Raw genomic sequence first — 25,925 nt, 5'->3', positions numbered from 1 at the left:
TATAAGTCAGATAAATGCGTATTTGGCGTGCTGTCCGAGGAGAGGGCTCCGGGCTCGGTATTTGGCCCGAACCCAGAGTACTCCCCCGTATTCCTGGCTGTGAAAGAACAAGCCAAGAGTGAGGAGTCGGGGTGGTGGAGGGATGCTGAAAACTGTCAAGGAAGTTGACAGAGTGAATATATATATGCTTCCTCTCATGCTGACAGGGTAGACATGGTAATTGTTTGAGGAGTTGATTGATTGATTGATTGCTTGATTATTTGAACGTGCTCCTCCCGAACTTCTACAGTCACTAGCATAATCTTAATCGAGGTTAAGGTTCGGTTAAAATATCCAGTTTTAGTTCTGTTCTTCCTCCTCTTTCATCTCCAGCAGTCCACAGAAGGAAATGTAGTGAGAGTTGCCGTAAATGAGTGTTTTGTTGGGGCTTTTTGGCAGTTGTTCAGGTTTCAGAGAGCTGAAGGGGTTTGAGCCGGAGTCCTTAACATGCATCTCCAACTCCAAGAATATCTGAAGAGAACTCTGCAGCTCTGCGTCACTGAGGATAGAGAGAGAGAGGGAGAGGGAGAGGGAGAGGGAGAGGGAGAGGGAGAGAGGGAAAGGGAGAGGGAGAGGGAGAGGGAGAGAGGGAGAGGGAGAGAGGGAAAGGGAGAGGGAGAGAGGGAGAGGGAGAGGGAGAGGGAGAGGGAGAGGGAGAGGGAGAGGGAGAGGGAGAGAGGGAGAGGGAGAGGGAGAGAGGGAGAGGGACAGGGAGAGGGAGAGGGAGAGAGGGAGAGAGGGAGAGGGAGAGAGGGAGAGGGAGAGGGAGAGAGGGAGAGGGACAGGGAGAGGGAGAGAGAGAGAGAGGGACAGACGGACAGATAGATAGATAGAACGACAGAGATACATAGATAGATAGATAGACAGACAGACAGACAGATAGACAGATAGATAGATAGGTGTTAGTAAAACAGTGATTATTCTCAGATATGGAGTTCTGTCCAGCATGTGTGAACGTTTATTTGTCTTAACATACTTGATCATGGTGAATAAAGTCGGGATATTGTAATCTCGTAGCAGCAGGAGCGTCGCCAACCAATCCTGACTCACTTCCTGTCTGTCAAACACTGCAAATAAAGTTCATAATCAATCAAGCTCAATCACAACAGTAATATTAATTCTGATATGATAGCATATAAGAGGGAATCGTAAGTACACAACTGTTCAAAAGCTTGGTCAAGAAGAAAAAAAAAATGAATACTTTAATTCAGCAAGGATGCATTAAAAACATTGATAATAATCAGAAATGTTTCTTGAGCAGCAAATCATCATATTAGAATGATTTCTGAAGATCATGTGACACTGAAGACTGGAGTAATGATGCTGAAAATAAATTTATTTTAAATGGTAATATTTCACAGTATTACCGTTTTTATTGCATTTTTGATTACATAAATGCAGCCTTAATGAGCATTAAAGTCTAAATCTTACCAACCCCAAAATTTATACTTGAGTATGGATGTGTTTGGGAGGTTAGTTTGTACCTGGGTGAAATCCAACCACTAGATCTGGTTTGGCTGCTTCTCCTTTCTCTACAACCTCCTCCCAGAACTGGTGGTAAAGGCCCTTGTAAGCGCTGATGTAAACTCTTCCTCGGGGTCCGAACGCCCTCAGCGGAGGCCTCATGATGGGCCCCTGGACGACCTCGGGCCCCACCATCACCACCTCCAGCCCCTGGTGGCCCGGGAACATGCGGCTGAGCTCGTCCATGTCTGTGACTCTGGCTCCCAGCGTCTCGTTGTGACCGGCTCCGACCACGTGGATGGTGAGGGGCCGAGAGTACGGAACCAAGTTAAACATCCTCAGTCCCATTCCAATCGTCAGGGGCCGAGAGAAGAACTCGCTGCACACCCGCCACACAGACTCACGAAGCTCCGCCTCCTCGGGCCTCGGCCTGCAGCCATTGGTCCAGAGATCTGTCATGTTTTTCCCGGACAGGATCGGCTCCAGACGGGGTGTCAGATCTCCTTGCATAGACAACCAGTCCTTCCAACAACTCACTTTGTTAGCAGGACGAGACCACACCTCCGTAGGGAAAGGAAGATCTCCTATTGGATATTAGGAATGATTTGAAATAAACATGGGTTGTGCTAAAAAGACCCGTCTGCATCTTTATCACCCACACCTTTATAAAGGAGCCACTCGACGTGTCTGTCCACCGCCGCCATGCACAGTTTGTTGCAGTAGAGTTTATGCTGAGGCCAGTCTTTCTTCTGACACTCTTTACTGCAGTAATACACATTCAGACAGCTGCACAAGACAGAGATATAGATGTGGTTATAGATGTGAGACATAACATGCAGCCTCGCCTCTTCATAATCATCACATCATGGTACCGTGTGCATCGCTTCAGCGAACCCGTGACCTGTGATGGCAGTCTCTCACACCGCGCACATATTTTGAATGATTCCTCCATTTTCTCAAACATCTCCTTCGTTGAGCTGAACGTGAGAGGCTTATTGGCCTTGCTGTCTGAAACACTGGAGAGAGAGAGAGAGAGAGAGAGAGTTAGTTGTGGTTTTGACTAAAATGAGTGCCTGGTCTATTCTGATAATGGGGAAATAAATGCAAATGAAAGCTGAAAATTCAGCTTTGCATCACAGGAATAAATTACATGTGAAAATATATTCAAATAGAAAACAGCTATTTTAAATCGTAATAATATTTCGCATTATTACTGTTTTTACTCAAATAGCATAAGATCTTAAGTTGTTTTACTCAACAGTACTGTATTTAAGTCCAAACTCTACAGTATGTTTTGCACAAATTAATATGTTATGTGTCGAAGCGAGTCAAATTAGACAGATAAAGCTTAAAAACACGACGCAAAACTATACATTTTGTATATGTCAAATTAAACATGACATACACGACTACATTAAATACAGGTTCACTTGCTGTAAGATGATAAACATGGTATGCTTTGTGCTGTGAATTATTAATACATGAAACTGGTTACATTTAAGTGAAATTTAGAAACTAAACACTCAACTGTGTATAGGCCTATTGTTGGGCATGTTAATATTGATAAATTTCACTATAAACTTTGGCATTGGAAACGACAGCATATCCAACACAGTGCAACACCTAGTGTTATCGCAAGAGTAAGATTGATTTCTAAAAAAGACCATATAATTCGGAGTAAATGTGAACACCAGAGAGAATCGGTGATTGTTTAGTGTTATTATAGCCTATTCTTGGTCTGCAAACCCCTGCTCTTTTAATAAAAACAAATGAAGCAACAGGGAAAAACAGCAACTCTGAGGAATTAATGTATAAACAGCAGATTGTCCTGTATAAGATTTAATTAGGCAACTAAACAATAATTGAGAGCATTCGCGAGGCCGAATGAAGAGAAGCACAGACAGCTGCTGGGATATTTATATCACATCTCAAAATATCCAGCATGCACTGAGAGACAGCTGAGACAAATGTTATAAGACACCGCTTGTTTAATGCACGAATATGAGCTTAATGACATTACACACACACACACACACACACACAAAAACACATACAAAATAACTAGGAACTCAATTATAAACTATTGAACTATTTCAATAAATAACTAATAACAATACTTTACATCCATGTCTGCTTAGTGATTAAAAACTTTTAAAAAGTGCACGTGTGTCAGTGTATAATGAATCCAGACTGGAATGGATCACGTGACCTCGTCTATCTATCTTACAGTGAAGTACTACACACTTTATTCACAGTAATATTACAGTCAGAGCATGGTTTTAAAACGTGGGTCTTACCTCCTGGAGTCGTTCATTGTTTACGGTCACTCGTTGACAGATGAAGTGAAGCTGAGCTGTTAGTTAGCGGGTCTGTCGGCTGTTTTATACCCGCGCGTGCCCGCGCGAGTGTTTTCTCGAGGCTTCTGTGAGATGATTCTCGGGGTGTCACTCATCAATCTCTCACCGACAGTGTAAAAAATAATAATATGTATAATAATAATGTATAATATATATATATAGCTACATGTAACCCCTTTTTGGCTTTCAATGACAGACAGACACGTTTTTTTATTTGCTTATATAAATTTATTAGCTTCAGAATACTTCTTCCATATCAAATAAATAATCTAAATTATAAAACAGGGATAATACACACTTAATACACAACTTCTGCCTCGGGAATTAAAACAGACCTTTTGTTTTAAATTTAAAAACTCATTAAAATAATATAAGATAATATAATTAATATCATATGAGCGAATAAAGAAAATGGCAGATTTCAGCACTAGAGGGCGCTAACGTTTAATAAATTGTGCTGCAAATAACAGCAGTTTTAGATTAAACATTTGTTTCTTGAAACATTTCTTAAAATAAATACTGTAATCGCATAATAAACTGTAATATGTAATATTTTCCTTTTAGTGTATGTGCCAGCCAGTATCCAGTCAACACGCTTGAGGTAGTCTAAGTATCATCTATTTATTTCCATGCAAGATTTTGTCTAAAGAGAAAATAATAATAAAACTGAAAACCTATCGCCATGTGGTTTAAAAATGTTTGTGTTTTACTGACAGGCATCTTGGGCTGACTACTAAATCCCTTTAAGCAGGACCCTACAGGTGTTATCTAGGTGCAGTGACCGGTTTGCAACACTAGGGGAAGGTATTCAGCTCAAAGAAATGACAAAAAGGTAAATAGAAATTTCACCCTCTCATTAAATAACTCTAATATACAACTCAAAGGAAATTAAGATGGCTCTAACAGGGTATTATTTGCGACTTTTTAAAGATGAGTCTGATGTCCAAAGAGTAGACGTGGTGACTTTTGTGAGAAATGCATTCAGAAAGCAAAGGTCTCTGTAAATCTACTCTTCCTCTTGTTCTGTCTCTAACAGACCCTGAAAGTAAATATAAAAAGCGTTACAGTAACTGGGGGGTTTGTTTGGGCTGGTCTGGACCTGCTCGGGTTTCTGGGAGCTGAAGGGATTCGGTCCGGCGTCTTTAACGTCCATCTCAAGTTCTTTGAGAATCTGCAAGGAATACTGCAGCTCTGCATCACTGCAACCGAGAGACACAGCAGAGATGATAACTGACAGTCATGGACAGTATTTCTGAAACAACCATGTATGAAGAACATCATGTTCATATTCCAGGAGGACAATGTCCAGATTCATCAGCCTCAGATTGTGAAAGAATGGTTGTGAGAATCATTTTCTCTCATGAATCCAGAGCTTAAATTCATTGAAAGTGTTTGGGATGTGCTGGAGGAGACTTTACAGAGTGCTGGACTCTTGCATTGACATCACAAGATCTTCCATCAACATTTACTTCCATCAATGAAACTGCTTTATTTCCTGATGAATCTGGACATTGTCATCCTGGAATATGAACATGATGTTCTTCATACATGATTGTTTCAGAAATGAAAAGCTACACACTCCATCAGTTAGAGTTAGCAGAACTGTTGCCAAACACATAACATGCTAGAAACATAATAATCACTGCAATAATGATCCAATCATTGACTCTTAACCTTTTCAATCCAAACAGCTGTTCAGAGGTATACGTATTAGCCCAACAGTGACTACATGAAATAACATTTAAACCTATAACATTTTTATATCACAATTCTGACTTATTTTCCTCGCAGTTCTGGGTGTATATCTCACAATTCTGAGAATAAAAATCAGAAATGCAAGTTTGTATCTTGCAAGTCTGATTGTGAGCTCTAAACTCAGAATTGCAAGGAAAAAGTCAGAATTGGGAGATAAAAACCCTTTTTTTTTTTTTTGCAATCCATTGCGAAAACAAGCATCCAGCTGTCACTTTCTGGCTCCGCCCACTGCCCAAATGTCTGAAAGTGGGTGGAGCTAACACGCTATTTGCTTTTTTCGACTCTCTGATTGGTGTAATTTTATACAACGGACATGCATTGCATTTCAATGCATATATTATTTTCATGCACTCCCTGGAATCAAACCCATGACCTTGGGTTAGGTTGCATGAAAAAAAAAAAAAAAATTTTATTTCAAAGCTCTGGAATATGCATGCCATGTAAACACTTAATTCGAGTATGTCTGTATGGCAAGCCATTTTAGCTTAAATTGTACCCAGCGTTACTTGTCGTAATTGCATTTTTACTAGTAAGAATTCAATTACAGAGCTCTTTAATTCAATTACAGAGCTCTGCAATTATACATATCTTTAATTCGTTTTTTTACTAGTAACAATTCAATTGTAGAGCTCCGTAATTAAAAATGAATGGAAGTCAATGGAGACATATGACTAGTAAACATAAATTTGTAGAGCTCTCTAATTCAATTAGATGCTGGGTTGTTTTAACCCAATTTTGAGTCAAATATGGACTAACCCAACGTTGGGTTAAAAATGCAATTTAAAAATGGACAAATTGCATTGGTTACATTAAAAATGTAACCCAACGGCTGGGTTTGTCCATTTTTAAAAAGCATTTTTAACCCAACGTTGGGTTAGTCCATATTTGACTCAAAATTGGGTTAAAACAACCCAGCATTTTTTAGAGTTAAATTGTACTGCTTTTAGCTTAAATTGTACCCAGCATTACTCGTCGTAATTGCATTTTTACTAGTAAGAATTCAATTAGAGAGCTCTACAATTCAATTGCTCTCTAATTGAATTCTTACTAGTAAAAATGCAATTACGACGAGTAATGCTGGGTACAATTTAAGCTAAAACGGCTTGCTATATGTATGTGTGTCACCTACTTGTACATAGTGAACATGGACGGGATGTTATAGTCTCTGAGCAGCAGTAAGGTGGGCAGCCAGCCCTGTCCTAAACCCTGAGACGCGTGAAACCCTGCATGAGATCACAGAAACAGAGAACAGGCGCTGAGGGATCCATCAAATCACACACAAAGAGAGTTTAGCTGGATAATCTCTGTCTTTGTTTGTCTCTACTTTATGATTGATAGCGAGTATATACTCTCTTCCCAGATTAGATGTGTTGTCGTGTGTGTCTGGATATGAGCAGATTTAAAGTTGACAAGCGCTGTCAGTGACCTAGCAGTGCTATAAAGGAGTGAGCGATGTGTGTTTGTCACTACTGTATGAATTATGGTTTTCAGCACGAGCACGATGATGATGTCCGTTCAAAATGGATGTTTTGTCACAAAGGAAAGTGAGTTGAGAAAAATGACCAGCTTAGAAGCAGTGTCACTCAGACACTGTTTGTATTTTCATATTGTTCATTTTAATTTTAGTTAAACATTTAGTGATTTTGTTTTGTGCTTTTTATCAATTTTAGTTTTTTTTTAAAATAGGTCTATGGTTTTTATTTTTATTTATTTTAGTAAGTAACAAGGTACATCAAAGCTGAAATATTTAGATTATATACTAGCTAAGTTTATATTTGATTTTATTTCAGTTCAGTGAATGTTTATTTTATTTTAAGTATGTATATTTTAGTGATTGAACACTAAGAATTCTTGATTTTCGACATTTAAGGAGGAAATAAAGCCTGGTAAAAGTTGTAAGGACAGTTTTTACTTGCATGTGTCACTCTGCGAGTGTTATTACCGCTAAGTAAATAAGTAACAGGTAATTTAACAGATGCTTTGATTCAAAGTGACTCTCAGTTCACTTATTACAGAGATAATCCTCAGTTAGAGCTCATTTTACATCTGATCCCACAGGATTAGAACCAGCAACCCTCTGGTGAGCAGCCTGGACTTTAACCACTACACTAACTGTTACTGCTAAAATATGAAGTTGTTCAGTCTCTTCTATCATGTCTGTGTGTATGTGACTGGTCGGTCATTCTGGTAAACTGCTCAGGGATCTCTCACACTCTCAGCTGTTATATAAATCACGGCTAGTAAAAGTCAGACGGAGAGATGAATTACAGCGCTGGTGAAGTGGCACCTGTCTACAGAGTGAATCTCCCTAAAAGAAACGTCCGTCTGATGCTATAGATGGAAACTATCCCCCCCCCCCACCCCCCCGCTGGAGCTCAAAGGGTCAAACGTCTGAACACAAAGACAACAGAACCAGTGAAAGTCAAATCTCTCTCAACACCTCAGACTCACGACACAAACCAAATATGCTATTCATTTCAATGAACTGGTTTAAAAAAGACTCGCTGATTAAAGGGGTCATGAACTGGCTTTTTTTTTTTTTTATATATATATTGTTGTCTGTGGTCAACTTATGACGTTCACTTGGTTTTTACATTCAAAAACATCAAAATGAATAAGTAATAGGCTATTTTCTACCCTGGTTTTGAGCCTTGCTCCTGAAACGCTCGGCTTTATGGGCGTGCCGCATTGAAGACTTGGAAGTAAACGCCCACTGCTATGATTGGATAACAGTTTTACATAACATAATGAGTTTCATGTAATGCGCGAATCGGTGGGCGGGGCTAAACCGGCAGTGTTGAAGTAGGCGTTGATCATCTTCTGCGGAGGCGGGGTTTAATACCCTTTGACCCTTATAGATCCCCACTTTGAAGAACCTGTCGTTCGCTGTGCCTGGTGTCAATAAAAGCTTTTATTGGACTAACAAGGAAGTTTTCAGTTCTGAAACTTACAGGATATTCTTATAGTACGATGACCTCTTATATGTAAAAAGCTCAAAGAAAATTTGATTTCTCAGTTCGTCACCCCTTTAAATAGAATTTTTGCTTTTTTTGGTAGTTAAATATGTAGTTATTATTTACATAAGTGTGCTTTTTCTCCAGTTGATGAACGATAAAAATTTTGACAGCCAATCAGAATCCATTTTGCTTTAAAGAGCTTGAGCATTTAAAGCGACAGATGACATAAACTGCAGAATAAACAACTTTATAACGCTGGTGTGGATGCTAATATAGTTATCGTTATGTAGTTATCTTTATAGTTATTGTTCTTGGTGTGAACGGGCCTTATCTGTTAGCATTGAGGACCAGTGTTGGTATTGTTGACTAAAAACTATTAAGAATTAGCTTTCATTCATTAAAAAATAAACACTAAATACTGAAAAACCTAAAAAAAAAAAAAGAAGTAAAATGAAATAAGAAATGCTGCTTTGGAAATAAAATAAGTTTAAAGTTGAAGTAATCAAATTATTAAAATTAAAATTAAAACTAAAATGGAAATAAATATGAATTAAGAGACTTAAAATGGCAAAAGCACATAACGAAAACTAAAATGAAGAAAGCTGAAGCTGAAAATAAAAGATTAAAATTATCAATAAATACTACAATAGTACATAAATAATACTAAAATAACACTATTGAAGTCATGAATATGCTAATGCACATCTAAAAGTTGACAAAAAAATAACCGTAACAGATTTTAGAAGATGTATTTAAAATGTAGTCTTTAGGTTAACGACTCATTTTACACGTCTAATCAAATGTTACTCATTATTTTAGTATTTTTGCAATATTACAGCATTCAATAATATTTTGCTTTAATTAATTTCTATTTCAGTTTTAGTCATTTTAGTACTTCAACTTTTTTTTAATGTAATATTTATATTTTCATTTTCATTTATTTCAGCTTTATTTAAATGACCAGAAACGTTAGTGTTAGTTTCCCGAGTATGGATGTGTTTGGGAGGTTAGTTTGTACCTGGGTGAAATCCAACCACTAGATCTGGTTTGGCTGCTTCTCCTTTCTCTACAACCTCCTCCCAGAACTGGTGGTAAAGGCCCTTGTAAGCGCTGATGTAAACTCTTCCTCGGGGTCCGAACGCCCTCAGCGGAGGCCTCATGATGGGCCCCTGGACGACCTCGGGCCCCACCATCACCACCTCCAGCCCCTGGTGGCCCGGGAACATGCGGCTGAGCTCGTCCATGTCCGTGACTCTGGCTCCCAGCGTCTCGTTGTGACCGGCTCCCACTAGATGTACGGTCAGAGGCCGGGAATACGGGTCCAGACAGGTCATTTGAATCCCGAGGCCCATCGTCAGGGGCCGAGAGAAGAACTCGCTGCACATCCGCCACACAGACTCACGAAGCTCCGCCTCCTCGGGCCTCGGCCTGCAGCCATTGGTCCAGAGATCTGTCATGTTTTTCCCGGACAAGATCGGCTCCAGACGGGGTGTCAGATCTCCTTGCATTGAGAGCCAATCATCCCAACACCTGACGTCTTTAGCGGGACGAGACCACACCTCCGTCGGGAAAGGAAGATCTCCTATTGGACCACAGGATGATTGACAGACTACTTAGCAACCACTCACGACTCCCTAGCAACCCCATCCGCTGTTCTCTCTCACCCGTGTGAACGAGCCACTCCACCAGCCTGTCGATGGAGACCTTGTGCAGCGTTTTACAGAACTTCTTATGTAAAGACCAGTCTTTCTTCTGACAGTCTTTACTGCAGTAATACACATTTAGACACCTGAGACCACAAAGCACACACAAAAACAGACGTTAAAGAGTTCTAGCACTAAACATATTACATAACGTCATTACGAGTCAGGTTTGAACAGAAAGATTAAAAGGTCTGTGCTGTTTTTAGAAGCTGCTCTCATTATTTCAGGACTTTAAGTTTTTATTGTGGTGGCGCATCATGTGGTGTGTGTGACCTTGTCGTAAACATTTCCCCTCTGCACAAAGGCTAAAAAAATCGGATCGGGTTTTAAGAGAACAGCCGGCAGAGACAAAAGGAGACATAACCAACTATGTTAAGATATATGCTATGATATATATTATATACAGTATATTAAAAAAATGTAATATGTTACATATTTTATATAACCAAAACATAACTCTTAGTAGTCTGACCATATACAGTATATATATATACACTGCACGGCTAAAAAAAAATTGTTTAGTTATTGCAGTGATTATTATGTTTCTAGCATGTTATGTGTTTGGCAACAGTTCTGCTAACTCTAACTGATGGAGTGTGTAGCTTTTCATTTCTGAAACAATCATGTATGAAGAACATCATGTTCATATTCCAGGATGACAATGTCAGGATTCATCAGGAAATAAAGCAGTTTCATTGATGGAAGTAAATGTTGATGGAAGATCTTGTGTTGTCAATGCAAGAGTCCAGCACTCTGTAAAGTCTCCTCCAGCACATCCCAAACACTTTCAATGAATTTAAGCTCTGGATTCATGAGAGAAAATGATTTTCACAACCATTCTTTCACAATCTGAGGCTGATGAATCTGGACATTGTCCTCCTGGAATATGAACATGATGTTCTTCATACATGATTGTTTCAGAAATGAAAAGCTACACACTCCATCAGTTAGAGTTAGCAGAACTGTTGCCAAATATATAACATGCTAGAAACATAATAATCGCTGCAATAATGATCCAATCATTGACTCTTAAGCTTTTGCCTATTTAAATCCAAACTGAATTTTTTTTGTTGGCCCAAACAGTATGTGTGCATGTGTGTGTGTATATATATACATACATACATATATATATATATATATGTATTACATACATTAATATATATACACACATGCACACATAAATAATTTTATTTTTGATATTTTATTTAAACCATCACTGAACTCTCAATAGAGTGACTTCTTAAGTAAGGTTTACGGCTGGATCATTATCGGAGGAATGTGAGATCTCTCATGTGTGTGTGTGTGTGTGTGTGTGTGAGCTGACACTGGGATTCTCAGCAGTCATTCAATGAAAGCCTGAATGGAAGAAACCCAACTGGCCTCCAGCTTTACTCAGCACTCAGTGAACGGTCTGCTATTTTTAGCTGAATGTCTGTGGTCGGATCTTTGCAGTGTCTTATTCTTCTGAGCCAGAACAGTGTGAGCTGAACTACACCAGGGAGATCTGGGGTCAGACGTGCCATTCACTAATAAAAAAGTTCCAAAAACAGGGTTACAATGGCTAGGCTACGATATTTTTTATACTAGGATTTTACAACAATTAAACTGAGCTTACTTGCTTAGTAATTTTGTGGTTGCTATATTTTTACAAAAAAATCAAAAACAATATCTTATTTTCATAAGTGCTGCAGTCACTATGGTTTTACTACAAGTATCATAGTTAAATTATGGTTCTTGTAATAAAAGCATAGTTATTTTTTGTGATTTACTACAAGTACCATAGTTAAACTATGTGGTTTCGAACAGGTTGTACCACTTGATGAATTGTTTAATAGTTCATCATTAGTGCCGCTGAGGTGTTAGCATGAGGGTTGGGTTAGCGTGTTAGCACATAGCATTATCTCTGGTGTTCAGATAGAGGTGTTAACATCTGGCATTAGATTTGTATGTATATTAATAAGCGGGTGATAATGTGAGGGCAGAAGTCTTCAGGAGGACAGGAGAGACAGCAACAGCTGTGTGGGATAGAGGGATTATTGACAGACTGAGACTAGAGTGACCAGACGTCCCAGTTTCTGCTGTTTTATGTCCCTGCTTTACTGCATGTTCAAAACACTCCACAAAAACACTGCAAAAGCCCGACCAACATGACCTGCTGGATACCTGTGGTTACCATGCTTTTGTAAATATTAATATGATTTAAATATTAGATTAAAGTCAGAATAATTTAACTTTTTTTTGGCACAATGATTTTTTTATGGCATATTTTTGACTTTTTATACCAATTTTGCCTTTTTCTGTCATAATTATCATTGTTTTGGTCAATTTCAACTTTTTGCCATAATTATGACTGTAATTTTGACTTTTTATGTCAAAATGTAACAAAATGTAGAATTTTTATTGTGATAATAGGGCTTTATAACTTAGAATGTTGCTTTTTGTCACAATTTTGACTTTTTAAAGTAATAATTATGATTTTTAAAGTCATAATTTTGTCTTTGCAACTTTTTATGTCAAAATCATGACTTTTTGTGTAATAATTTTGACTTTTTAAAGTAATAATTATGATTTTTAAAGTCATAATTTCCTCTTCTTGTCATGACTTTTCAAGCCAGAATATTTTGACTTTTGTCATAATTTTGACTTTTTAATGTAATAATTATGTTTTTTAAAGTCATATTTTTTCTTTTCAACTTTTTGTCAAAATCATGACTTTTTGTGTAAGAATTTTGACTTTTTAAAAGTAATAATTATGATTTTTAAAGTCATAATTTTGTCTTTTCAAATTTTGTGTCAAAATCATGACTTTTTGTGTAATAATTTTGACTTTTTAAAGTAATAATTATGATTTTTAAAGTCATAATTTTGTCTTTTCAGCTTTTTATGTCAAAATCATGACGTTTTGTGTAAGAATTTAGACTTTTTAAAAGTAATAATTATGATTTTTAAAGTCATAATTTTGTCTTTTCAACTTTTTGTCAAAATCATGACTTTTTGTGTAATAATTTTTGACTTTTTAAAAGTAATAATTATGATTTTTAAAGTCATAATTTTATCTTTTCAGCTTTTTATGTCAAAATCATGACTTTTTGTGTAATAATTTTGACTTTTTAAAGTAATAATTATGATTTTTAAAGTCTTAATTTCCTCTTCTTGTCATGACTTTTCAAGCCAGAATATTTTGACTTTTGTCATAATTTTGACTTTTAAAGTAATAATTATGATTTTTAGTCATATTTTTTTCTTTTCAACTTTTTGTCAAAATCATGACTTTTTGTGTAAGAATTTTGACTTTTTAAAAGTTATAATTATGATTTTTAAAGTCATAATTTTGTGTTTTTAACTTTTTATGTCAAAATCATGACTTTTTGTAAGAGTTGTGACTTTCTAAAAGTAATAATTATGATTTTTAAAGTCATAATTTTGTGTTTTCAACTTTTTGTCAAAATCATGACTTTTTGTGTAATAATTTGGACTTTTTAAAGTCATAATTATGATTTTTAAAGTCATAATTTCCTCTCCTTGTCATGACTTTTCAAGCCAGAATATTTTTACTTTTTGTCATAATATTGACTTTTCAATGTTGTAATGATTAGCTTTTTTTGTCATAATTTGGACTTGTCATAATTTCAGCTTGTTATGTCATAATAATGATTTACAAAATCTTGATGTTTTTTCTCATGTGGTGAATTTGAGCTTCCATTACCAGAGCAATCATGTTAAAAAAGTGAACTATATCCCTGGTTTCCATTTGATAACTCTGTTCCCCTTCTTGTCACCGGTGCTTTACACTCACTTGATGCAGCGTTTGAGCGCTTTAGGATCTGGAAGGTTGGACGGTAGTTTGGAGCAGCAGGCACAGAATTTAAACGTGTCTTCTAGATTTTGAAACATTTCTTTGTAAGAGCGAAAGCCCACCTTTCCTTTTCCCTCCAATGCTGCCCTGAAAGAGAGAGAGAGAGTGACAACATCTGAAGGCTACAAACTCATTTCACACTGTTTGTCTGTTTCTTACCTGTAATCTTTGTAGTCTTTCATGTTGAGTTTGTCTAAGATGACCTTAGAAAGTCCAGGAACGTTACGGTCCAGAGAGTAAAAGCCGAACTGATCCGAGTAAACGCTGCTCGAACTCGGAGTGAAAGAGTCTGGGAGCGCTGGATCCGGACTGGCCATTGTGGACAAGGACTTCACCTGCACACGAGACAACAAGAGCTTTCTGTCCAGTGTCTGAATATCCACATCTCAGACAGTAGTTAACGAGTAGAAATACTGCAGACACTGTGGGTATACAGTAACACTCATTTTGGGTCATATTTCTATTCAAAATGAAAATAAAATAGAATTTGCAAAATGAAAATACCCTCAACATGAGGACCATAAATTTTTATGACATTTTAAATCCTAATATCATTTTCAGGAGCCAACTGTAAAAATAAAATATAAAATAATTTAATTATAAAATGATATATATATATTGTTAAGTACATTTAATTAAGTATACGTTCTTGAGTATATAAATTTGGGGATGTAAGATTGACTATGTTTTTAAAATAAGTCTCTTCTGCTCACCAAGGCTGCATTTATCAGATGAAAAATACAGTAAAAATGTGAAATATTATTACTATTTAGAATAACTGTTTTCTATTGGAATATATTTTAAAATGTAATTTATTCCTGTGATCAAAGCATCATTACTCCAGTCTTCAGCGTCACATGATCCTTCAGAAATCATAACTATTATGATTTGCTGCTCAAGAAACATTTATGATGATTATCAATGTTCATATTTTACTGGAAAAATGTTGAAAGAACAGCATTTATTTGAAACATTCTTTTTTTGGCAACAATGTGAATGTATTTTCTGTCACTTTTGATCAATTTAATGCGTCCTTTCCGAATAAAAGTATGAACTTTTTCCATTCTCGTTTGTGTTTAGGAGACATTTCTTTGTGAATTGCTCAACATTATCATAACTTTCACATCCGATTAATGCATTAAACAATTTTCCCCAACAGATGTGAATCCTTGCCATTAAAGGATCAAAGCGAACGCTTGTATAGAGACACATGAGCAAACATGATAAACGACACGCCATTGCTCCAATATTTCACATCAGAAACTCCCAAACAAAGCCATCAATCTTTCAAACCACGAAAGACACAGACGGAGAGTGAAAGAGAATAGTTTTATCACGTGCAAATTATTTCTGATATATTTATACCTGCATACTCTTATAACCAATAAGAGAAACTACCACTGCAGAAAAATAACTACAAATATGATATCTTGAAAATCAATACTCACCCTCACAGAGACACTGAATCTGTAAATGAAAACACTGATGAGAAGGCAGACTGACTGAGATGAGCTTGCTCTTCAGGTCCACACAGTTTAACTGCACCTCTCTTTCACACACTCATCCCTCTCTCCTTTTTTGGGAAGAGGGGAGAGACGGACGCTCGTCCAGGTTGAGGGAACGTGTTCAAATTACCCAGAATCCTCTTCCCCTGAGGCTCTAGAGTTTCCTGAAGAGCTCCTGACCCCCGAGATCTATTATTGCCCAAAATACTCTAATGAACCCACCGCTCACTCGCGCTCTTCATGTCTGACCACGTGATCCTCAGGACGAGCTAGTGGGATTTTAAAGTCAATAGAAATCTGCTGGAATTTGCTATCAAACTTTAAATGCATTTTTATGATCAAAGAGTATATGAAAGTTCCGGGTCACTCTCAGCAAACATGACAGATATAATTCTATATGATTTTTTTTGTAATTATTTAATTATATATCATTATATGATGAAAGAATAATTATATAATTATTCTTTCATCATATATAATTACATTATATATATATATATGCCTATGGAAAAACAATACTTATAATAATACTTATTTTGTCATAATTATGACTATTTAATTGTTTTATTTATTTTCACTATTTCATCATATATTATGATTTCATTTATTGAATTATTTTTCATTATTTCTTTAATCATATGATGAAATAATGAAAAATAAATAAAATGATATATATATAAAATAAATAAAATCATATAATTATATATTTTTTTTCATTATTTATGATTCATTATATATTATTATATAGATCACATGTATTATTATATCAGGTATAATCATATTCATATAGGCTATATATATTATGAACATTTATTTTTGTCAATTATATATGATTATTACATTCAATTATTTATTTTTTCTTTTTATTTCTATTTTTTATTTTTATTGTTGTTCATTATTTACGATTCATTATATATAATTATATAGATCACATGTATTATTATATCAGATATAATCATATTAATATAGGCTATATATATTATGAAAATTTATTTTTGTCAATTATATATGATTATTACATTAAATTATTTCTTTTTTTCTTTCTATTTTTTATTTTTATTGTTGTAAAGAACACTGATAAAAAATGTTATAAAGGCTGTTACATAAATAACCTTTACATATAAAAACAAATAAATTTGATGTATTGACATTTACATAATTAACCAGGATAAGCTACTGATTTTCTGTGTTCAGTCAGTGTAAAGCAAAACAACTTGTGGAATAAATAAAATGTAAATGTAATTGTAGTTTTTAATAGAATATAATTCAATTTACACATTCTATGTCACTACTATATTTTAAAGATTTATATAGGATAAAAAAGTAACCTAAAATTTGCAGTAATTGAGATTAAAACACTTTCATCTAGTTCAGAGAAAATGGTAAGAACATGAATTTCAAACTTACTGCGACGTGGATAAAATAATGTTAATTAAAAGAAAAAATGTGAAATGCACCGTTTCCTGAGAGTGACCCATATAAACGTCTGATTCATGACTCCATCATCAGCCTGTATAAACCTATTTGAGATGATTATCATAATAAACATATACTGTAGGTCAATAAATAACAACATAAAATCAGCAACAATATGATCTTCCAGCCGTCTCTATATTAACAATGGAAAAAACACGACACATCCGAACACACAACGTCAGGAAAGAATAAAAATAAAAATCAGTAACTCACATGTTTCTTGATTAAAAAATAAAGAAACAAAAAACAAAACTTTATTTGTCATTTGGTCCAACAGAACCTGAGATTGCAAATGAACCGTACAGATTTTTTAGACTTTTATACATTTTTTGTCCAAGAATCAATAAAATATTCTACATGTTATACTCCTGCCCGACAGAGATCTGTATAATTACAGCGAGTACTTCAGATTGGATTGTGCAGAGGGGAACAGCGCTGTACAATTTACAAAAAGAAAGACAGAGAATGAGTGTGACGTCACGAAAGAAAGACAGAATGCGTGTGACGTCACACCAGAGCCACCAACAGAGGGAGACGATGAGCAACACAACATCCAGAGGGAAAGAAATACACAAGACGCTGGACTAAACATCAGTGCACAGAGATAGTCAAACCCGCAGGCCCTCGACCAATCAGATCCAGCATACAGCTATGACATCATCATGCTCATGAATCAAACTGATGACGGATCAGCTCGCAGCTTAACTTGTGCTTCTCTCAGAAAGGTTCCGCTTTACTGAAACACATAAATTAAAAGATGGTTCACGCATGTAACGCGCCCACATAAACCCCTCGCCTTCCGCTAAAATCAAGTATCACCATTTGTCCTTACGTTACACATTATGCAGATCATGTGACCCCAGATACAGTTCGCTGATTGGCTGTCAGAACGGCGAGAAACCTAAATCTCACAAAACATGTCATGAGATTGGCACATTTCACCCTATGATTGAAGGAAGAATAAAGATTTATTTTGTTTAAGGAAATTAAACCTTTATTTTGGGCTGTTAAGATGTCCTGCATTGTGACGACAACGTTTTCATGGCAATTTGCCCCAAATTCAGTTGAAAATAATGCAAAAAAATGATTCTCATTTCTGATATGTGGAAAAAAACCTGATACGTTATTTAAAATTATAATAAGAATTATTTAGAGATATTATAGAAATTTGTTGTTCTGCCTTTAATGTGGTTTTAAAATCATTTTTAACTTTTTACTTTATGATTTACAATCCAGCAAAAATACAGTATTCAAGTAATAAGAATCTAGTTAAAATAATTCTAAATCATAAAAATGATCAAATTATTTGTCCAAAAGTGTGAATTTGTGGGAAAATGTGGTTAATTGCCATGAAAATAATCTAATATAATTGAAACTCTAATTATAATAATAATAAAAATGCAGAAGTCTTAAAGTAATGTGAATTTTAGGAGAAAATGTGCTGTTTTTCCTCCTAAAAGATATATATAATGATCCCACAAACAGGCTCCATTTAGCTTTTTTTTAAAATATCATATTTTTCTTTTTGATGATTTGTTTTTTCTTTTGGGTGCCCTGAGCCACATGAAATATATTCATGAGATTCACTCTCTGACTGAGCGCACATAAAAGAAATTAAAAAGTGAAGTCAGCTGACAGGAGACGCAGGCGAGACTCCAGGAGCGGATCTGAATGACAGTTCATCATGACGTGTGTGTGTGTGTGTGTGTGTGTGTGCAGTGGGCGGGTCTTGGCTCAGTGAGCAGACGTGTGATTGGCTCAGTAGTTCCGCCCAGACCGTCTCAGTGCCTGCGAGTGCGTTCATCAGCACAGGTCTGCATTGGTCTATGTAGTTTCATGTCTGTCTATGTGTGTGTGTGTGTTTAAGCGTGTGTCAAAGCGGCCGCGGTCTGTGCAGTCCGTCAGTGTCCGGGGTAAGTTGGGGCGAGTGTGTGGCTTTACTAGACGTCCAGTCGCCCAGAGACGCCTGCGCTGCTTTCCTATGGGCCAGTCTGTGTGTGATGGAGAATCCAGCGTTCCCCTCCAACTGGGACAGGACCACCAGTACCTGTCTGAAACACACGACAGAAAACACACGGGTTAGTCTCAGAACACATGACACTGCTGCTCGGTCAGTGAAAAACCCTGCACAGAAAACACTCTTCGGCATCACAAGCATGACGGCTTTTCTAAAAGGTAAGCAGCAACATTATAATGCATATGTGACCCTGGACCACAAAACCAGTCACAGGGGTCAATTTTTTTAAATTGAGATGTATGCATCACATGAAAGCTGAATAAATAAGTTTTCCATTGATGTGTGGTTTGTTAGGATAGGACAATATTTGGTCGAGATACAACTATTGAAATCTGAGGGTGCAGAAAAATCGAAACATTGAGAAAATCTCCTTTAAAGTTGTGCATTTATATTCGTGATTGTGCTGCATTCACTCACACAAATACATGTTTTATATATTTACGGTAGGAAATTCACTAAATTTCTTCATGGAACATGATCTTTACTTAATATCCTAATGATTTCTGGCATAAAAGAAAAATCAATAATTTTGACCCATACACTGTATTGTTGGCTATTGGCACAGATATACCCGTGCGACATGTGACTGGTGACGTGATCAGGGTCACATATAAAGATACTTTCTTTGCCTGGTTTGAAAGCAACATCACATGTTTACTTCACAGAGAAGATGCATTCACTGAATGAATCCGAAATGGTGGATGACCTGAGAGAAAAATTCACATTATTAATATATTCCACTTTCACTCAATGCAGACCAGTAGGCTATAGAGAAAACATGGACTAACTACAGATGATAACAATATAAAATGTTTATTTACCGCTAACACCAAAGTCAACTGAATTGTGAGTCTATGGGAAAATGTACTTATAGTCATGAAAATAATCTAATATAAGTGCAATAATAATAATGATGATGATAATAATAAAATAATATACATAAGATATTTATAATAATTAAAACAAGATATTTATATTAGTTTTTTATATTAATGTAACTCCTATGTAGGAATTACACATCTTTAAAAAAATTTTTTCACTCCACTGAAGCTCAAAATTATTATAATTAATCATCTTTACTTGTGACTTTATTGAATGGAAATGAGTAACTGTGTTGACTGACACAGCGTTAGCAGGACGGCGAGGGCTGGATTTAAAGCATGTGAATGACCGGAGAGTGATTCAGCTGTGAACACTTCAGAGGTGAAGATCCACCGGAGATTCGCTCTGTCATGTGACTCTCGCTCTCGCTGTGAACAGACCTTGAACAAAAACACTTCAGGAACTGACAGGACTAACAATCACAGTGTTTTCATCTGGAGCTGAAGGAACAACGGCCTCTTCTGAGCACGATCCTGTCCAGGGACTACAGATGAAAAATAGCCTTTGGCTAATTCTGGTGCATTTCCAGAAATGTTTTATTAATGTGCAATGTTCCTGTTAACTAAACGAATAAAAAAAGAATTGACGTTTCCGCAAACTTCAGAAAGGAGAAGCGAATCACTTTCAGTGCACACTGTGTGTTTACCTGTGCAAGGGCGGCACGCTGTCGATGGTCTTCAGGCTGCCTCGGGTCGACACCACATTGAAGCTGTCGGTACAGTCACATGACACATGGAGGTAGTACTTTGGGTGACGGTTCTCCACGACGACGATAAGCCCCGCCCACCCATGAGTCAGGTAGTAACATGTCATCCCTTCACGACCCTGATACATGAGATCAAGAAATCACATCATAAAACTGTCATCCTTGATGTTTGCTATTAAGTATAAGTAATAAAATAATTATATATATATATATATATATATATATATATATATATATACACACACACACACACATATATATATATATACACACACACACACACACACACCGTATATAATAGACACACATACTATACATTTATTTTAAACGTCTAATAATATAAACAAATATATTTATTAAAAATATTAAAATTAAATTATTTTATATTTATTTTTATATTCATATAATATATATTTTTCATTATTGTATATTATTGTATATTGTTTATTTAAAATTGATTTTATATTATATATATATAAATAGTAATGATTACTGATACTATAATTTAGGATTATATTAATTAAAAACAATAATATTACATTTATTTACTTTATATATAATAAATGTATATATAATAAAAAATATATTTTATATTAATAATTTTATATAATGTATATATTCATTATATATTATTTTGTAAATATATATATGATTATATAAATATAATAAATACTATACAATGTATAAATTATGTAACAAACATATATAAAATAGAGAAAGAAATAATACTATATATATATATATATATATATAGAAAATATAACTTATTAAACAATTTAAATCCTATTAATAATTAAAGTTTGCAGTCACATTAAATTACATGAAATAATATACATATGTTAAGTTAATCTTTTTTTTTTTACCTATTATGATGGAACTGACTGGAGTCACAGTGTGCCTCACAATTTAATATATATATATATATATATACACATACATATTTATATATTTGTAGGTTTAAAACTACTCTTAGGTTTAAAATATGATAAAAGTCATCACATTTGATAAATGCTGACACAGAAAGTTCTCCATACAGTGTGTGTGTTCCTGTACCTCATGTCTCTCTCCCTTGTTCTCCGTCATCAGGATGATGGCATCAGCGAGTGTTGTGGACGAGGCCTCCACCTGCTCCACCATCACCTGTCTGGAGCTGTAGATGGCCAAGATGTACCCTGGGAAATCCTGACTGGGTCTCCGAGCGTTAGTGGGGCTGGACACTGTCAAAACACGCACAACATGATGAAGAGGACTTATTATGCTTTATTCCCCATATTCATCTTTCTTTAGTGTGTAATGTTGCTGTTTGAGTTCAGTGTCAGGGTTTCTGAACTCCTGAAACGCCTCCATTGTAGTCTTCAGTTTTTGTTCATAATGTAATAATGAATTAAAAGGAATTTATACTGTATGATATTCCGCTATAGTTTGGAAAATGGATGGATGGATGATTCAGCAGCGGCGCAATCTTCTGGTCAGACGCGGGAATTCATTCATTGGTATGCATTATGGGTATTTTCTAGCCGTTGAGCGCACATCGGTGGCTGTCCCGTCAAATAGTGCTCTATTTAAGGATATAGGGGGAGATTTAAGACACAGTCACAAAAGTGGTTCTTTCGGACAGTTCAATGAACCGGTTCAAAAAAACGATTCACCATAATCACACAACGATGTCGCATATACACAATTCTACTATAAAAGCACCCAATAATGATGTGAAATGCGGATGTTTTACATGTCTAAAGCATATATAGTGAATGAACTAGTCTTAATCAACTCACCTTTTTACAATAAAGCATGAGAAACCATTAAAAAAAACAAAAAACGTTAATTTCACCCCTCATTCAAGTCAACTGCTCGTTCGCGGCTCGTATCAGCGGCTCGTTGTTTGTTTGCGGACATATCCGACACTGGAACTGTTGTAACCATTAAACGACTTTTGCCCCATTATGAAACCCTCGGCACACATGTCGGAAAGACTGTTCTCAGTTCAGTGTATGTTGTTGGACTAACTGGAGCGCTGAATGAGTTAGCAAAACTAGCCGACATCGTAGGATCAAATACTCCTGGATATTGGCTCATTCGGAGATGGAGTGACTGTCAGACACGTCTGAAAGTGAGTTAGACTGAGGAGCTTGTAGATCTGTGCTGACTTGACTTGAGCATCGAACGGTTTCAGACGGTTCAGTCCGATTTGGTGAACTGATTCAGCTAAAAAGAACCGATTCGTTCGCGAACCGGACATGACTAGAACTAAACAGAGTGTTACTGACAGACTGGGAAGAGAGGAGCTGCAAATAATGTTTTAACATGAAAACCTGTTCTATTAGAGCCCAAAAACTAAATCAAGACTTTGTAAATGGGCTGTTTAATCTCATCCAGTGTTTATAATCCAGCGTCGTCTCTCCGTCTGTGTACCTGGTGTTGACGTCCCGGTCAGGTCCATCTGCCAGTGGTTGAAGGCACAGCAAACCACCGCATACTCTCCCGGCTCCAGCATCACATCACATCCTACAAACTTCTTCACCGCGCGCTTGCTGTGTGCTAACAGACGCCCCAGTACCAGCTTATTCCCGTTACCGAACGAGGCCCGGAAGACCATAATGCACAGATCCAACAGGTGACTGTCAGCCGTGTCTGAGCGCCTGGTGGATTGAGAGCGGTTTTATTTGTTGTTGTTGTTGTTTTTATGATTAATATTTGATGTCTTTATTCATTTTGATGTGATTTACCTGCTGCCCTCCTGGAAGAGGGCGAACTCCAGCGCGGTTCTCTCCAGGACTGTGAGCGCGGTTACGGTCACCGGTTTACTCGCCCGGCACGGGAAGCAGCCCTGCAGACGCACCTCCTGCCAATCAGCGTGAATCTTGCAGATATCCACCGAGTCAAAGTACCTACACACAACATTCACACACCATGTTCTGGTTAGTGAACTACATCTACTGATACATGGGCGGAGAATCTTATATTCTGGCCATTTTGAGCGTCAGCTGATAATTAAACCTGATTGGCTGATGAACAGAAATCTCTTAGAATCAGTTCCAAGATCTTGATTTGTTGATTGACAGTACAAACTTGAGTGAATTTTAAAATAATAAATAATAATAATAATCATAAGTAATACTATTATTATTATTTTTTAAAGTAATAATATTATTTAAAAAAAGTAACTTATTTTTATTATTAAACAACATGTATAAAATAGTAAATTAATCATTTTAATTTAATGATTTTATTAAAACCATAATGATTTATAACTTTAAAAAAAATATATAATAAAAAAATGTGTATGTATATATATATATATAAAATAAAAACAATTTTATATATATATATATATATATATATATATATATATATATAAAACATTTGTAAATGTTGTATATATACATATATATATATAAAATGTATATATAAAACATTTTAACATAATATTTGTAATTAATATAGTTTGAAACAAGTCTTTAATTTTTGTTTTCAAATTTATGCAGATCTCATTTGTGATCATTAACAACGTATTCAATATAAAATTTAATTTTAAATATTTTCAATAAATATGGTGTAATGAAGTAACTTATTTTTGTTTTCAAATGTATGTAGATCATCTTTAAATAATATGCACAATAAATTAAAATGTTAACAATACTTTTTTAAATAATTATGTAAAATAAAGTAGATTCCATTTGACATTATTAAACAATATGTATATAATATAAAATTAATTAAAAGTTCAATATAATTCTTTAATTAGGATTTTCAGAAAACATTGCTTTGATATGATCATGTTAATACTTTTTTGAAAATGTATGTAGATCTCATTTGCCATCATTAATATGTATATAATAAAAAAAGATTAAAAAACACATACAAAATCTAACATACAAGTAATATACAGGCCGTGAGCCTCTTCTGGCCACTAATGAGATCCTCTTTATTTATGGAAAGCTCTGATGAAGATCATCTCAGATTAAAGGTCAATTTAGCACAGATGAAGCAGCTAATGACTCACTTAATGAAGTCTCCGTACTCCATCCAGAACACGCCTTCACTGCTGCCGTGAGCCATGAGCTCGTGACGCAGATGCTGCGGCCAATCGGCCCACTCGTCCGACCAGGAGCCGTTCCAGGAGAACCGGCCCCAGGGGTTCCTCAGACGCAGCAGTCTGAAACAGCACAGCCGCAGTCCTTTATGAGAACCACTCACACTGCTTTACTAACACACGAGCGATGGCTTTATTACTCCATCACAACACAGGGCCAAAAATGCTCTTCGGTGGACAACAAAAAGTACCCTTTATGATCTGCGAGCCCAATACTGACAATATATTTAAAATAAACGCAAAGAAACAGTTTGTGATTTTATTCACAATGTGAAATTATTTTGATATCTCATATATTATGTATGTTCTCTTACCTTGATGTTTGTTATCGTTGTTTACTAATAGTTATTTTGGTATATAATCATATCAATATTAAAAAGTAGGATTAAAAAGTTTGTTTTAACAAATAATCACATTTTCTACAACACTGTAAAAAATTATACGATCAATAAGTTGACAACGTGTGTTTTTACATTGCTTTAACTTATCAAAGTAAGTTAAGCAATTTTCAACTTTAAGTTTTACAAGATTTAACTATTTTTTTTAAGTCAGTTTAATGTAATTTAAGTTGAAATTACTTAAACATCAAAGGTTGATTGTACTCAAATTTTGAAGTTTTTTTTTTTACAGTGTATATACAATTGAATAAAATTAGCAGCTAGCTAACAACTTGCTTTGTTCTGAAAACACTTAACATGCGCCCTGTCACACACATCTACATCACTCATAAATCATAATAACTGATCAAATAAGGCGGGACAAAAATTTGTTTTAATTTTTTTAAATAATTTTTTTTTAATGCAGGAAGAACCCGGCAATATAAAAACAACTCACTTCCTCATGCATGTGAAGAATTGTTCAATCGTATGACCTCAGGAAACCAGTATGGACTACATTTTTTGTCCTTTTTTTAAAAGCATGACAGCGTGAATCATTTCAGTTCTATGGAAAGCAGTGTTATGCGTCATTTTTTGTGTCGTATGAGTGAACAAGCCCTTCTTCAACAGTATGTATGTCGTGCATGTGTGTCTGACCTGTAGCCCTGAACGTCTCTGACGTCCAGTATGGAGTACGCGTGTCTCGGACGGAGACCCAGAGATTCATACACAGCATCA

At 35.7% G+C, this 25,925-nt stretch overlaps 2 protein-coding genes and 1 gene segment (V, D, J or C); 1 reads left to right on the top strand and 2 right to left on the bottom strand.

Annotated features, from left to right (window-relative positions):
* The window catches only part of LOC308682903 (Ig kappa chain V region 4135-like), a 1,009,768-nt gene that overhangs the window by 502,363 nt on the left and 481,480 nt on the right, over positions 1 to 25,925 (top strand).
* On the bottom strand, positions 19 to 15,713 carry mss51 (MSS51 mitochondrial translational activator). The gene is made up of 12 exons (XM_081352111.1): positions 15,580 to 15,713; positions 14,291 to 14,466; positions 14,072 to 14,218; positions 10,237 to 10,361; positions 9,591 to 10,154; positions 6,745 to 6,838; positions 4,868 to 5,059; positions 2,376 to 2,519; positions 2,165 to 2,289; positions 1,524 to 2,087; positions 1,016 to 1,106; positions 19 to 538 (listed from the first exon to the last, which is right to left on the bottom strand). The coding sequence occupies exons 2-12, from the start codon at positions 14,446 to 14,448 to the stop codon at positions 340 to 342; spliced, it is 2,403 nt and encodes an 800-aa protein (XP_081208237.1). The 5' UTR covers positions 14,449 to 14,466; positions 15,580 to 15,713; the 3' UTR covers positions 19 to 339.
* The window catches only part of capn15 (calpain 15), a 27,495-nt gene continuing 18,914 nt past the window's right edge, over positions 17,345 to 25,925 (bottom strand). For both annotated transcript variants that reach the window (XM_081353468.1, XM_081353467.1), the window contains 7 exons: positions 25,845 to 25,925; positions 24,721 to 24,873; positions 23,444 to 23,605; positions 23,130 to 23,356; positions 21,771 to 21,934; positions 20,658 to 20,836; positions 17,345 to 19,163 (listed from right to left, as the gene is read on the bottom strand). The exon at positions 25,845 to 25,925 is cut by the window's right edge and continues 45 nt beyond it. In XM_081353468.1, coding sequence (XP_081209594.1) covers positions 18,986 to 19,163; positions 20,658 to 20,836; positions 21,771 to 21,934; positions 23,130 to 23,356; positions 23,444 to 23,605; positions 24,721 to 24,873; positions 25,845 to 25,925 — 1,144 coding nt within the window. In that variant the 3' untranslated portion in view covers positions 17,345 to 18,985. The remainder of the gene's footprint in view (positions 19,164 to 20,657; positions 20,837 to 21,770; positions 21,935 to 23,129; positions 23,357 to 23,443; positions 23,606 to 24,720; positions 24,874 to 25,844) is intronic.

This window comes from Scardinius erythrophthalmus, assembly GCF_964197995.2.
Source record: "Scardinius erythrophthalmus genome assembly, chromosome: 22".
NCBI classification, from domain to species: domain Eukaryota; kingdom Metazoa; phylum Chordata; class Actinopteri; order Cypriniformes; family Leuciscidae; genus Scardinius; species Scardinius erythrophthalmus.
This window is presented reverse-complemented; position numbering and strand designations above follow the sequence as displayed.

Bases quoted from the DNA above. Each gene is read 5' to 3' on its own strand.
- mss51 (XM_081352111.1), bottom strand. From the start codon at position 14,448: ATGGCCAGTCCGGATCCAGCGCTCCCAGACTCTTTCACTCCGAGTTCG. The intron at 2,520-4,867 runs GATTTACAGAGA...CTCTCTCTCCAG, and splicing joins ACAGAACAAGAGGAAGAGTA to TGTTTCAGACAGCAAGGCCA. The intron at 1,107-1,523 runs GTACAAACTAAC...CTTTATTTGCAG, and splicing joins AGTGGTTGGATTTCACCCAG to TGTTTGACAGACAGGAAGTG.